Raw genomic sequence first — 14,691 nt, 5'->3', positions numbered from 1 at the left:
AGCATTATAATGTGCTGTTATTAATCACTTAAGTCACTGAGTCAGTCCCTCTGAAAACTGGGCCTGAGCTGTGAGATTAATCCTTTCAGAAATCCTCTATACACTTCATATATATCATCATGAGAATCAAAATCTGATATCTTGTTCGAAGAATGCCTATTTTACAAGTCTTCTGCAGAGATAACCCTCGGCGTACTCTGGTTCTAGCCACTACTGACAACGCTTTGGTCTTTAAAGCCATCGCAGCAGAAGTGGACCACAGTACAGGAAACAACGAACGAGACACGATCCATTGCTTGGTTGAATTTTCCAGTTTGTCTTCCGTGGACTTAACAGGTTACCGCTGTCTATGCGATGGGCACGGTACGCTTGGGTTAATCGCTCTGGACGGAGATGTATTCTTATGTGTGGTGACTGGCGCCTCTAAGGCCGGAACAGTGAGGCCTGGCGAAGCTGTATGGCGAATCGACAATGTGCACTTCTGTAATAGCTCCCATTCCCTCGTTTATCTTATTTGGTCTGACCAAAGCAGTTTGTCTCAATCATTCAAGCTACGAAGATGGTCTTAATTATGAGTCCGAGTCCGAGTTTGCCGCTGAAGAACTCAACCGGGGTGAGAATAAAGAAATTGTCACTGATCACCCATTCTTAGCGTTGAAGAAGCTCTTGAGTGATGGCAGTTTCTACTATAGTCTAGATTTCGATCTCACCGATCGGCTGCAGGACCGGTAAGCCGATAGAGTGCCTAACCCATAGATCTACAGTGATTGCTGACATATTGTCAGCTCCGACAAAGCTGATGCGTTCGACATGGGCTCTTTAGATGAGGACATGCTGTGGAACTCATACATGATTAACCCTCTTCTTCTCCTCAGAAGCCGCTTGTCTCCCCTTGAGAAAATGCACCTCGACATGTCTCGAATGTTGACATATGTAATACGAGGATTCTGTAGCACTTTGACCATTCCCACTTCTAGGCCGATAGTTCCGCAAGCACCAACGCACTTGCCATCAACGTTGACTGTTATATCACGCCAATCATCTCGACGGGCAGGTACGAGGTTCAATTCCAGGGGCATTGACGATGACGGAAACGTTGCAAATTTTGTGGAAACGGAAACTGTTTTCTGGATTTCTCCCGGCCTCACTTTCTCATATGTCCAGATTCGTGGTTCTGTGCCCATTTTTTGGGAACAAGCACCTGGCTTCTTCCCTGGCCAGCAGAAGATTGAGGTAATCAGGTCGCGCGAGGCAACCAAACACGCCTTTGACAAACACTTCGAAAGTCTTGAATCACGATACGGCGCTGTACATATCGTTAATCTCCTGAGCGCTTTGAAACCCGGAGAAGTCGAGCTTACAACGAGGTTTCATGAATTGGTCAGCAGAAGTCCACTTAACCAGAAGGCTAACGCTCATGCCTCCTCCAACCATATGTTACTTGAAATGACGGGATTTGATTTTCATGCGGAGGCCCGCGGTCCTCTAGGTTATGGAGCTAGCGATCAAATCAAGGACGTTATTTTGCATTCTGTGGATGGATTTGGATACTTCTTGTCAGAGACCACTCCCTATGGTAACGAAGCAAAAGCCTCGTCCGTCGTTCTGCAACAAGAAGGCATTTTTCGGACAAATTGTCTAGATTGCCTTGACAGAACCAACCTTGTACAGACGATCATTAGCATGATGGCCCTTGAATCATTTTTTCATCAACAGGGAGCTCACATTGATCCCGAACTTCGGCTCATACACTCAACCCTTTGGGCTGACAACGGGGATGCTCTGTCGCGAATCTACGCTGGTACTGGTGCGCTGAAAAGCTCGTTCACTCGACATGGAAGAATGTCTCTCGCCGGTGCCCTTGCAGATGCACGCAAAACCGCCACACGGCTATACGTGAACAACTTCTCCGACAAAGCCCGGCAAAGGACAATAGATTTACTACTAGGACGTCTAACAAACCAAGCCCCAGTACAGCTCTTCGATCCGATAAATGATATAGTCTCCGAGAAACTGGCTCAGCGAGCCTCCGAATATTCTTACAAGAAATCGGTCCTGATCTGGACCGGAACGTTTAACGTGAATGGACGCCATGAGGGCCCTGATAATGATTTGACACCCTGGCTTTTTCCTCTCCCCGATCAGCGGAGCGAGGATCCAAGCATATTTGCCGTTGGTTTTCAAGAAATTGTTGCACTAAATCCACAACAAATCATGTCGACCGACCCAACTCCTCGCAAAGGGTGGGAAGCAGCTGTCAGAAATTGTCTCAACAATCGTGCAGGGAAGATGGGGAGTACAAAGTACGTTCTTTTGCGGAGTGGCCAGCTGGTCGGAGCAGCTCTTATGATATTTGTGAAAGAAGATATACTCAGAGACATAAAGAATGTTGAAGGCAGTGTCAGGAAAGTAAGTGTCCAGTGCAAGAAGTATTGCTTCGTTATGAGTATCTAATGATTAGAAAGACAGGTCTCTCAGGGATCAGCGGTAACAAAGGAGGCTGTGCTATCCGCTTTGAATATTCAAAGACTCGAATATGCTTCGTGACTGCTCACCTTGCAGCTGGATTCGCGAACTATGAAGAGAGAAATAGGGACTATGAGACTATCTGTCGAGGTCTTAGGTTCCAGAAAAACAGAACGATTGACGACCATGACACTATCATTTGGCTTGGTGATTTCAACTACCGAATAGGTCTCAGCAATCAGATCGTCAGAGATCTGTCAACGCAACGCAACTACCAGAAGTTGCACGACAATGATCAGGTACTGTGATTCACTCAAGGGAACGTCTATGCGCTAATTCAAGCTGAAGCTAAACCTGCAAATGATGGCGGGCAATGTGTTCCAGTTCTACAGCGAGGGGCTCATTACATTTCCACCAACTTATAAATATGACGTTGGCACAAATTATTACGACACATCGTAAGATAATACATTGTTTCTTCGGCGCACTTCTTTTACTGGAGAGACTAATACCCAGCAGGGAAAAGTCCCGCATCCCTGCATGGTGCGATAGAATTCTGTGGAAAGGATCAAATATCCATCAGCTGCATTACGACTCTGCCTGTTTACACTGCTCGGATCATCGTCCCGTGTGGGCCCTTTTTTCCTGTGACATTAATATTGTTGATGATCACCTAAAGGGAAATATCAGGAGCATACTCTATGCAAAGGAGATAGGTGATGCACCCGAGATATCGGCAAGGTCGATGAACCAGGCAAAAATGCATAAGCGAGAGTCAGCCGAACTGGACTTTCTCACTCTTACCCTTCCACCTGCCAGCTCAGACGATCAGAGATGGTGGTTGGATAATGGTATGACCTCCCAAATCTTGGATCGGTTCCAGAAAATATCTTCGTGGCTGGCTACTCTAACATTCATACGAGGCAGGTACGCCAGTGAAATCAATTGTACGGCCGCCTTCAAATGGATGGTCACTGAACATGAATCGCGAGTCCAACCCATTTTCTTCAAGTAATACCACTGATTGGGTACCTGCAAGAAGATTAACGGACAGTCAAAAGGTCGTGGTGGATAACAGAGATTCCATCACATACAAGCCTCCATTGCCCCCGCGTGGTGGGAAGGGAACCGCGAATCCATCCGATTTGATTCAAGACACTGACATGCGATCTTCCAGAGCAGATGGGGCCAAAAAAGCACCACCAATCCCTCGAAAACCTGTTGCTTTAAGTAACGATCATAAAGCCTTGTCGGGCCAAGCTGGATCACAGTCCGGTATGAATGTACTGGAGAGCGTTCCGTCGCAGCCGAGTAATCAACTTGACGTTCCGAGGTTCGATTTGAAGGGCCAAATTAGAAATTCACTTGCTGAACGCAGGGGCCCAGGTTGTCAAGACACTCCAAGCGGTGGATCCAGGCAATTTGGTGGATTTGAGCGTCATACAGGCATCACCAAGGACCTACTTGACGGTGAAGTAGATTCAGAAATCAAGTGGGAGCCTTTGCTACCAAAATAATACACAGTTCATCCACCTTTCATGATACCTATTTTCGAGCTGTGCTTGTACGCCAATACATTGGCCTTATGTCCTTATGTCCTTCTCATTTTTCTATTAGTGACTGCCTGTCCTAACCCAGTAGATATGACTTCTATATCAATTCTAACAGAGGAAGTGAGCATCCTGGAACGGAAGCTATATACCGTTCCTTTGCTAGGAGCTTGTGATCACCATATACCATGTTTTTGTAACTGAAAGAGCCTAATGTCAATGGACCAGGAGTGAATTAAAGTATAGTTTTAAAAGACATTGACAATCATGCTCTATGGGTATATAAGAAACTCCAGTGCTCATAATCCAGCACATATTTCCTCACTGATACAGACAGATATTTTTCCAGAAACTTCCACCCGTGGCCAGGAAAAGTATGAAATGTCACCATAATCCAATGCTTGATCTTTACATAACTCAACGTATGATAAATATACTACCAACTCCAACCACCGAGGCATGAGAAACCAATCCCGAGCTTGTCGAGAGGAAAAGCCATGCCCCTCCAAAGCAGACCATGATAGGGCAAGCTTGTATCCCAGTATGTCGTTGGGCTGCCTGGCAGACAGAACCCGCCGAGCACAGATCTGGCAGAGAACGAGCCATGACTGTGATCTAAGGAGTGAGTCTGCTCTGTTTAACAGTGAATGCATATAGCCAGAGATAGCTACCAGCCAACCACCTAGGATACGACCCTATCACATAACACGGCAAGAGCTACCGTGATGTTGGAATGCTTTAGGCTTTTTTCCCGCTTTTAAAGCCTTGTTGAGTCTCAGACGATTGCTACCCACCATCCACATGGCAAAAGCGCCGGGGTCGGGCCCCTTCGCACGTGGTTTCTTTGTACCTAAGGTCGAATGCTAGGTTAATACTGGGAAAGAACAAATGCGCCATTGTAGCAAATCTAAACTAGTCGAGCATAAAGGGAAAAGAAAAAAGGAGAGAGAAAAGGAGGGGGGGGGGGTGGGTTTGGTGGCAGGAAGGCCTCGAGAGGACTACCACCAGAGTTATCCCAGTTGATATGAAAAGAAATCTGAACATACCTGCTGCCGACTCGGATTTTTTCTTTGAATCATCGGGGGCAACGATGACTGCGCTATCAGCAGATCCTGGAGCGGTTTCCGCAGTTGCTTGTCCTTCCGGTACAGTACCCCCCTCAGCAGGATCAGGACTCTTCTTCTCTGGTATGGGCCACATATGCATGGTAATTGTCCAGTCCGGTTCAATGACGGTTTCCCAGACTTGTGGGAGAATGATATCACCATTTGGCCCTACTAGATCATAATGACCTTCTGCAACGTGAGGCCCTATTACTTCAATGTGGAGGAAAGCCTGCCGTATAAGTTCTTCCATTCCCTAGACTCTTGGTTTCAGAAAAGAGCATTTGTGCAAGGCCAAGAGGGGATCATACCTGCCATGTGCAGCACAAATCAAAGGGAAAGCTGAACTTCCTCCCGACAGCATCTTTGAATTTGATAGGTTTCTTTTTTTCCGGGCCCTTGTTCGCTGCGGCTGTAGCGGCAGCAACCGCTTCTTCGGCCTCCTTCTTCAATTTTGCGGCCTCTTCAGCAGCCTTCTGTTCCGCCTCCGCTCTAGCGGCCGCAGCGGCCTCTTCGGCCTCCTTCTTCGCTTTTTCAGCCTCTTCAGCAGCCTTCTTTTCCGCCTCCGCTCTAGCGGCAGCGGCGGCTTCCTCGACGATTTTCTTTTCATGCGCAGCACGCTCTTCTCGGGCAGCTTGCTCGGCGGCTTCCTTTTCAATTGCAGCTCGGAGCGCAGCCTCTCGCGCCTCTTTCGCTTCACGCTCCGTCCTTTCTTCTAGAATCAGCTTCTCCAGCCTTGCAATTGCCTCATCCTTAGCAACTTCTGCAGCGGCAGGAACTGGAGACGGACTTGATTCCCCCTGGCTGGGAGATGGTACGCGGGGGTAGGTGTTGAGGTAGGGCGGGGGTACCATTCCGGGCACCATGGCGTAGGGTTCTCTGAATGGGAAATAACCTCCCGGGCCGTATGGAATAAGTTCGTGAGGACCTAATGGGTTTCCACCATAATGTGATGGGCCATGTGGTGGAACTGCATGTGGTGTTGATTGCGGTGGTGAGCTATGCCCATCACTTCTCCCTTGGCTAGAAGGGTGTACTTGCGGCATATGGTGGCCAGGATGATGCTCGTGCATGAAGTATGCCGGCATTGGGGGCCCATGAGGATGTTGATATTGAGGACCGTACCCATAGATGGGATGGCTGTAAGCCGCCGAATGACCCGTTTGATGATGGTGACTTAATCTAACAAGCTGATCTGATGGCGGATGAAGACCAGAATGCGTAAAAGCTCCGGGTGATATGCCGCTGTTCGGATACACATATGATGGCCCCGGTGATGTGCTATGTGCGTAATTTGAGCCTTGAGCCATGGGCGGCCAGAGCCTTCTCTCGTGGGATGTTCGACCATACGGAGTCGCATATTCCTCAGCGGAATCCACACTCTCTGGGGAGTCAGGAGAAGGCTGACGGCGGGATCGACGGACAAATGACTCCCGTTCTGGCATAACATGACGTCTCGCAGAGTGACGGCGGCTCGGGCCTGATGATGAGCCATGGGTCGGATTGCGGTTTCGCGTGCGATTTGACGCTCTGGGCCGCGACGCCGAATCAGATGGCTTCAGTTCGTCCGGATATGGTAAGTGAGCCCACTCATCATATGGGTCATGATATTCATGGCTTCCGGACTCAGAGGGCGGCGAAACTTGAACTCCTGACGAGTCTTCCTCGTCAGATAGAGATGAGTCCGAGCCGCGTCGACTAGGGTCAATGGTAATGTTGAACCTGCTTGTGTATATTGAGTTAGTCAAGATAACAGCGCCAAGCCGTTCTTGGGTCGAGCCGTCAGAACGTACGTCATAGATATCCGTCAATAATGTTTGAGAAAGAATTGGATTGTAATAGATTTGAAAAAGTGATTATGAAAAAGTTATCCTTGAGTCGGTTCCGAGCGACATAAAGATGACCATCCAGAATAGCGATCAGACTTGGGTCGAGGACACCCTTTGAAAATGTTCGGAGAGAAAGTTAGTGAGCACATCCAAGGAAAAGGCGATGCTGATAATTCATATCCAATTCACTGGTTCTTCAATCTCTGAAACAAAGTGGCACTCATTCTTGAAACAAAATTCCCAGGTTTGGCAATAATACGCAGTCTAGCTGAAGCTTGGTAAAATGTAATGAGAAAACTCTTTCAGATCGAAGCTATGGCTCAGTTTCCGATATGTATCTGATCACAGTGGGAAAGAATGGAAGAATTTAAGCCAGTACAGTGGTTGGGAGATTGGCAACGACACCAAATGTGGGAAGGTGCCTGACCAGATATGCTTGAGGCGGAGTTTGGGCATTTTAGTATACCGAGGACGAAAAATTTACCCTTTTTCCCCCCCATGTTACTAGGTAGGGTAAGGTATGTTTTGTTCACAGTCTGGTTAGGCACTGAGCTGGCAATTTTGATTCTTACCCTCCCAGGAACCTTGCGAATACCTTGTGCTGCCTGAATGCCCAATTAAGGAATTTATTCTTACTGACATGATAAGTTCAGCCTTCAGGTTTCAGATGGAACACATACAGGCCTAGCCCTTCAGCCTCCTATGATTGGCCAATAAATGGTCTTCAGGTTGGAAAAGAAACCTAACTACCGCTCTACTGTACTCACTGATAATAATGTCAAAAATGTAAGGGATCTCTTCTAATGAAATGGCTTCATAGTATGAGAGAAATGAACCCATAATACATTAAGGGGTCCAGATACGAATGGGAAATATCTAACACTGGATATCAACCCCAAACACTGTCATCAGAATTATCCTAGGTCTAAAAAGTAGTGATGACACTGGAATACCTATTTTGTAAGTCTTTCACTTATCTAGGACCATGACGTAAGTGGGTCATGCCTTTTTAAAGTTGATACTATGAAGAGTACAAAACCTTGGTGTGCTCCATTAACCAGATTATAGGTACTGTGCTTTGATTAGCCCATGTATATTCGTCATTCAATCATGTTTGAAGGACTAACATGTTCTTCATTTAGCACTACAATGTTCCTGGATATTCCATTGAACGCCGCTTCACGCCCTGAGAGAATAAGCCTTCAGCGTAATCAGATAAGTGATGAGAGTAGTTCCAGTTCCAACACAAGAAGCACTCAATTATGAGGACAGATGATACAGCAAATCCAATAAATCAGCGATGGGGAATAGTTTTAGTCGGATGCATTGAGATGATTGAGAAGCTCCCTTGCTGCGATGAGCTCGCCCTGGCTGTATTCAGAATGAATGCGCCCGTTGGACCGTTCTTTCACGATACCCTCGATCCTAGTTTTGGCAAAGGCATTCAGCTTCTGGAGCCGCACTACTGTGAGTGAATTGTCTGCTTGCGACAATGAAGAATCCTGCAAGTAAGTTTGATACCCTTCACCTTTGAGCAAGATCGCAGAGGCCTTCCATATTCAGATTAGTTTTCGTGGTAAAAGCCGTGTTCTAGGGAGAACAATGACAGCACTCACTGAAGCCAAGCCGTAGAAGCCCCTCAGGTAGTTATCGCAAAGTTCAATACTTCTGCTGAAAGAACGGATCGACCCCCGCAGTAGGTGATATGATTGCTCTGGGTCGGAAGACCCAGCAACAAGATATTGAAGCCCCCCGAGACGAGCATGAATCTGGTCAGGAAGAACGAAAGAATCGTTAGTCTCTGTACTGGTTGACGGTGATGTGCACTGAAGTAGTTACATTCCACGCATTTGGTGCAATCAATAATGCTTCCTCAAGGCAGAAGATTGCCTGCAGGCCCATTCCTTGAGACTTATATAGATCTGAGAGTTCACACCAAGCTTCTGCATCCGTAGGAGCAGCCTTCAGCAGATCTATTAGGCTGTGTATAGCATCTGTGTGTCGAGACAATGCACGCAGAAGCGCAACACGCCGCTTTAGAACAGGCTATCAAATATTAATTAGCCGGTAAATCCTAGCTAATAAGATCATCACAGACCATGTTCGCCGGATTCTCCAGCAGTATGGTGTCATATTTGCGTAAGCAGGATTCCAGGGAAGATCGATCCTCTGCAACGGCCTCTTCGTATATGCCACGTAGCCCAAGGACCCTCTCATTTGAAGCCCCGAAGCGCTGTTCGAGTTGATGGAGACAGGATAGTGCCGATCTGTCATCCCCAGTCTGTAAACAAGCTAATAAGAGCTGTTCAATCTCCCTGTATTCCTCAAACTTCTCCGGCGAGAACATCAATGTGGACTTCGCGTTCGTCTCCGATGTAAGGCGTCGGCTGAGGATCAACGGTGCCTGTTGTGACAGATGAAGGCTAGAGAACAAATCCGAGCCATGAATAGCATGGAGTTCTGGATCTGTACGACCCATTGTTTGGCAAACGTTGGTGTCAACGTGTATTATTCAACTAAAATGAATGTCTGTAGGGGAAACCAAAGCAGGACCTGGACTTGTGTGAATCTCACAGAAGTCAGGAGAAATCAGTTGTCTAGTGCGGATCTGTGCTTATCAATGTGACGCTATAGAGCTAAAATATGGAGTATTCCTCTGCTCTGTGGAGAGGTCAGAGTACTAGCAAATAATATTAGGCTATTTCGGATTCCCGTGATTTTAACCATCCCATCTTAGTTTATCATCACATATGCCCCACGACAAAGATTCCAGCGATATCAGAATCGTGTCATACTTTGAGAATTAATTTTATATTTTTTTTTAGATCTATATTCGGTCGTCTGCGATCTTTGAAGCCACATGGCAAAAATATCTACCTGATCTTTTATGAGACAGAGAGTCGCGAATACCTTCATTCAATCATTTAAAAATGTAGGGTTGATTGCTGAGCTGGTGTAACTTTCCACTGATTAGAAGTAATTAGGTTCGAGAAATCACTTTACGACCTGATCAAAGGTCTAAGGAATCATAAAGGGGCAGAAGATGAGTTTATACAGGATAGTCTTCGAGAATGTAGGGCTGAGATCAGATCTCAAGATATGGGTATGCCCATCCCAACCCCATCATATTCGCCTTCAAGATACGGCAAGTAGTCCGCTAATATATTCCAGATAAGAAAGCAACTGCCCTCTTGAAAATAGTTTATCTGGAGATGTTTGGGTATGATATGTCATGGGCATCATTTCATGTCCTGGAAGTCATGTCATCTTCGAAATATCTGCAGAAGAGAGCTGGCTACCTTGGTGCAGTTCAAAGCTTTAGACCCGATACTGACGTCTTGATGCTGGCAACGAATCTATTGAAGAAGGTATTTGAAGTCCCAAGTTCCTTTTAAAAAGCTTGTCTGACGCTGGAATAGGATCTCATATCGTCAAGTACTCCGAGCCTGTCCTTACCACTGACCACATTACCACACATTATAACTCCTTCGCTTGCTATGTCATTGCTCCCTGATGTTCTATCTCGGCTTTCACACTCGCGCGGTGTTGTGCGCAAAAAGGCAGTTGTGTGTCTCTACAGACTTGCTTTGGTTTATCCCGACGCACTCAAGTTTGCATGGCCGAAACTAAGGGAGCGCCTCATGGACGATGAAGAGGAAAGTAGTGTAACTACGGCCGTGATCAACGTCATATGTGAGCTTGGTTGGAGAAGGCCGCGTGATTTTCTTCCACTTGCCCCGAGGCTCTTTGAATTATTAGTCGATGGGGGGAATAATTGGATGGCTATAAAGATAATCAAGCTGGTATGGTGTTCCCTTTTTGGAGGACGTACGCTTCTAACGAGACTAGTTTGCGACTTTGACACCCTTGGAACCTAGACTAATTCGGAAACTCACTGGACCTCTGATGAATATAATTGAAACGACGACCGCCATGTCATTACTATATGAATGCATCAATGGCGTCATTCAAGGAGGCATACTCGATGGCGACGAAGCACTTGAAGAGAGGGATGCAGTCGCAAGTCTCTGTGTCGGGAAACTTCGAGGAATGATTGTCGCGAATTCCGACCCAAACCGTAAGTTTCTTCCTGAACAGTAAGTGTGAATACTAAAATAAATTTGAAGTCAAATATGTCGCGTTACTGGCGTTCAATCGAATCCTGCTCTCTCATCCTGCATTAGTATCAGTTCACTGCGATGTCATCATGGATTGTTTGGAGGATGCCGATGTCTCAATACGGATTCAAGCCCTAGAGCTTGCGGCCAGAATGGTCACAAGCGACACACTCCAGTCCGTCGTCGATCGGCTGCTCAAGCAGCTTCAAGATGCTACGACGTTTGATCCTGTTGAGTCGAGACATACCGCAGCAACAGAGAACTTGAACAATCAGAAAGGACCCATTACTTTGCCTGTGAGCTATAGGATCGACGTGATGCATCGGATACTTGATATATGTTCCTTCAACAACTATTCGGACTTATACGACTTTGAATGGTATGTCGACCTTTTGGTAGAATTGATGAAACTCCGACCACGGCAAACTAAACAACTCCGTTTTCCACGAACTATTCGGGCGCTTGAAGACGATAGTGGAGACGATATAATGTCCCGAATCTGTTCGGAAATACGCAATGTCGCCGTCCGTGTCAAAGGAGTCCGACTGCAGGCCACAAGAGCGGCAGAACTTCTGATTTCCGTTGAGAACCGACATTCATTGTTCCTTCAACCTCATACCGATAGCCACGCCCTCGGATCGCTATCTTGGGTAGTCGGCGAGTATTCGGACTGTCTTTGTACCCCTCATCTAACGCTCCAGTCACTGATCGACATGTCAAACATGTCACTTCCAGCTAAGGCATTGTCCCTCTACGTTCAGGCAATTCCTAAGGTGCTCATACAAGTGGCCAATGACCCACACCAAGATTGGAACACAGCAACGGTGTGCGAGATATCACTATTTTTTGCGCAAGTTATCAATTTTCTCGAATCCCTGGCGGTTCATCCTGATCTGGATGTGCAGGAAAGGGCCATTGAATTTCTTGAAATGGTACGCTTGGCAGCTGATGCACTAGTGACGGAACGCCACAGTTCGGAAGCAATGCCTTTTCTGTTATCGTCCATAATGCCCGGGTTGTTCTCTGGGCTGGAACTCAACCCAGTCGCTATTGGCGCTCAGAAAAAGGTTCCTTTTCCAGGGGATCTCATTCTGAACGAAGCTCTCAATCAAGAATTCCCAACACTTCTCAGCGAATCGGACTGGAATCCCGAGATCGACAGCCAGCACCCATCTCAACAGTTTTACCATGTCGCAGACACATCCAGTTATCATAGCATGCCCATTGGGTCTGCTACAGTCGAGCTATATCCAGATTCATCATACCAGGTTCCAGACGATCGATCAAATGACCTATCTGCCGCCATTAAGCGGAGGGCCGAGCGCCAAGAACGCAACAGAGAGGATCCCTTCTACATCGTTACCGAAGATCGTCCTTCTGGTGCGTCAGACCGAGACCACAGCATCTCACCTAACGGCGATTTGGATGTCGACTCTATCCCCATAATTAACCTTGATTTGAGCACTTTTGGAGACCAACGTGGGGCTCCACTGTCAGACAGCAAAACTCGACACCACAAAGGTCAACGCCCCAGAAAACATCGTGTCATTGCTGATGAAACCATTGGACTGGATGACTCCGTTCTGCCGAAAGCTGCGGATGACCTTGACAAAAGCAAGCGTTCTCTCCTCCAAGTTGATTCCAGTAGCCTTGGGCTCCCTACCTTGGAGGGGGAAGATCGAAGCCCTAGTTCCACACTTAATCTAGATCATACCGTTCAGGATGATGCAGAGATGGTGAGAGCGATGCGACAAGTAGAGAGGTTACGGTTGGAGATGCAGCGAGCATCGGAGCGAATTCACCCGGAAGGCATACCTGTGGAGGGTACACCTGTAAGAAAGAAAAAGAAAAGCAAGAAGGCCAAAGTGAGAGGACATGCGACTGCCAATGTATTACAGGATACAACTCAAGCGGAAAAGGATGGTACCCGCGAGATGTGATTATCTGCGACCTCCCCAACAGCGGAAGGCAACAGTGTGACGCAGACCTTGGGTGAGGTGAATTTCCTGCCCTACTTTCATTGAATAGTGGCATCCGCGAATGACGATCATAGATCGTATAGCCACGGTTTGTCTTTGACGATTTTACAGCCTGGAGTCTATGGTTTGGATGCATGAAGGCCTTTGGAAGGAGGAACATGAATGTAATATGCGTGAGAGATAGTCACGTACGTAAGAGGGTACCGCTCGGCATATGCTCTGCTTGATATTCGTTCCGGGACAAACCTTCGACATAGGAATTTGGTGTGGCTTCGAAATGTTGGGAGGCTAAGGTTGAAGAATAGGTGGCATACTTCGAAAGGCACTCGGTATTTTACAAGCTTGAGATGATTGCATCGCTAACAGCGGCCACCTAGGCAATGAGGCGACCGAACATCGTAGTGGCAGCTGACCATATCGCTGGAATAACTCTCAGGAGTTCAAATGCAATTCCCCCGCAGACAACAAATGCAAGTATAACTATGATGTCTTAGCTATTTGGTCATGCCTGTAGATGGCTTCTAGTTGCTGTGTGGTACATACCCAGCCATCCAGTGGACACTGGGGACTTTGAATTCTGTTTTGGTTTTGCTGTAGTCTGCCCTTTGCCTCGTTTTGCAGCCTCATGCTTCGCATATCTCTCATTTGCTCTTCGCTGCTGGGGAGTTTGAGCCTAAAGAAGGAATGACAGGTCAGCTCCAGGTCAGGCCAGTTAGGTGTTGTGATTACCATTATGATTTTTATCCACTGTGTGTTCCCTGTATTAGGAGGATGGTGTAAACATTAAACTTCATATATATTCTGTAAGGCCGACTAATAAATTATATCACTAGCTTGAAATGAGCCCTTTGTTAGGCCGGCTCTTAATAAGGAGCTGAGATGTATGAGGAATAAGGCCACGTTGTTTAGTTATTGATTTCCCTTTATACCTTCTTGATATGCAGATTACATTGATAGTACAGTCATAAAAACTTCCATACCTTGCCTATACTTGGCCCTATTAACTAAGGTGGGATTTAATGAAGTTTAATACACAGGTGAAATATTACTAAGTAAACAGATATTGGTTTATCTATTTAACTGTTATTAAATCAGGGGCTAGCAAAAAGTAGTGCAATAAATAATATAGGTCTAATATGGGGTAAAATGAAATATCTCTTTTTCATTACACCCTATTCATCATTATCTGAAATTATAAGGTTAATGGGTAAGATTAGTGTGAAGAGTGCAAGATATATTACCTAAGCAAGGAGAACTAACATAATTCCCAGGTGAGCCAGGCACCCTAGTGAGCCGGCCATCTCTGTATTCCATATAAAATGGCACCCTTTGAGACTTTAATATCTTAACAACCACGCATCTACAGGGGCTAAATCTAGGCATGAGGTATATTATAGTTATATACTTATAATCTATATCCTCCTTGTGTATATATACATATAGCTAACATAAAATACACCTATAATTTTAGTAATTTTAACTTCTAGATATTAAGAGAGAGATTGAGAGAAATAATATTTTAGCATCCTAAGAAAGAGTATTTATATACTTCAGACTAGACCTTAATCAATTCTCCTTGCTTGCTTACTCATATAGCTTATCTCTCTTACTAGATTCTACCTTAATTAATTCTCCTTACTTACTTA

At 46.1% G+C, this 14,691-nt stretch overlaps 4 protein-coding genes across 4 annotated transcripts; 2 read left to right on the top strand and 2 right to left on the bottom strand.

Annotated features, from left to right (window-relative positions):
• Positions 1–152: 152 nt before the first annotated feature.
• Aspvir_008220 (SacI domain and endonuclease/exonuclease/phosphatase family protein) lies at positions 153–3,983 on the top strand (the record flags this gene model as incomplete). The annotated part of the gene is made up of 7 exons (XM_043271394.1): positions 153–483; positions 533–728; positions 786–2,409; positions 2,466–2,765; positions 2,815–2,924; positions 2,986–3,317; positions 3,394–3,983. The coding sequence occupies 7 exons, from the start codon at positions 153–155 to the stop codon at positions 3,981–3,983; spliced, it is 3,483 nt and encodes a 1,160-aa protein (XP_043127329.1).
• A 731-nt stretch (positions 3,984–4,714) lies between these two features.
• Positions 4,715–6,917, bottom strand: Aspvir_008219 (uncharacterized protein; the record flags this gene model as incomplete). Its single annotated transcript, XM_043271393.1, has 4 exons — positions 4,715–4,866; positions 5,063–5,375; positions 5,431–6,841; positions 6,913–6,917. 4 exons carry the CDS (start codon positions 6,915–6,917, stop codon positions 4,715–4,717), a joined length of 1,881 nt encoding a protein of 626 aa, XP_043127328.1.
• Positions 6,918–8,261: 1,344 nt separating this feature from the next.
• Aspvir_008218 (uncharacterized protein) lies at positions 8,262–9,427 on the bottom strand (the record flags this gene model as incomplete). Its single annotated transcript, XM_043271392.1, has 4 exons — positions 8,262–8,498; positions 8,565–8,717; positions 8,788–8,994; positions 9,047–9,427. 4 exons carry the CDS (start codon positions 9,425–9,427, stop codon positions 8,262–8,264), a joined length of 978 nt encoding a protein of 325 aa, XP_043127327.1.
• Positions 9,428–9,591: 164 nt separating this feature from the next.
• Aspvir_008217 (putative AP-3 complex subunit delta) lies at positions 9,592–13,006 on the top strand (the record flags this gene model as incomplete). Its single annotated transcript, XM_043271391.1, has 6 exons — positions 9,592–9,619; positions 9,923–10,051; positions 10,120–10,316; positions 10,368–10,751; positions 10,798–11,026; positions 11,076–13,006. 6 exons carry the CDS (start codon positions 9,592–9,594, stop codon positions 13,004–13,006), a joined length of 2,898 nt encoding a protein of 965 aa, XP_043127326.1.
• Positions 13,007–14,691: the final 1,685 nt, after the last annotated feature.

Source organism: Aspergillus viridinutans (genome assembly GCF_018404265.1).
Source record: "Aspergillus viridinutans IFM 47045 DNA, scaffold_6, whole genome shotgun sequence".
NCBI lineage: Eukaryota > Fungi > Ascomycota > Eurotiomycetes > Eurotiales > Aspergillaceae > Aspergillus > Aspergillus viridinutans.
This window is presented reverse-complemented; position numbering and strand designations above follow the sequence as displayed.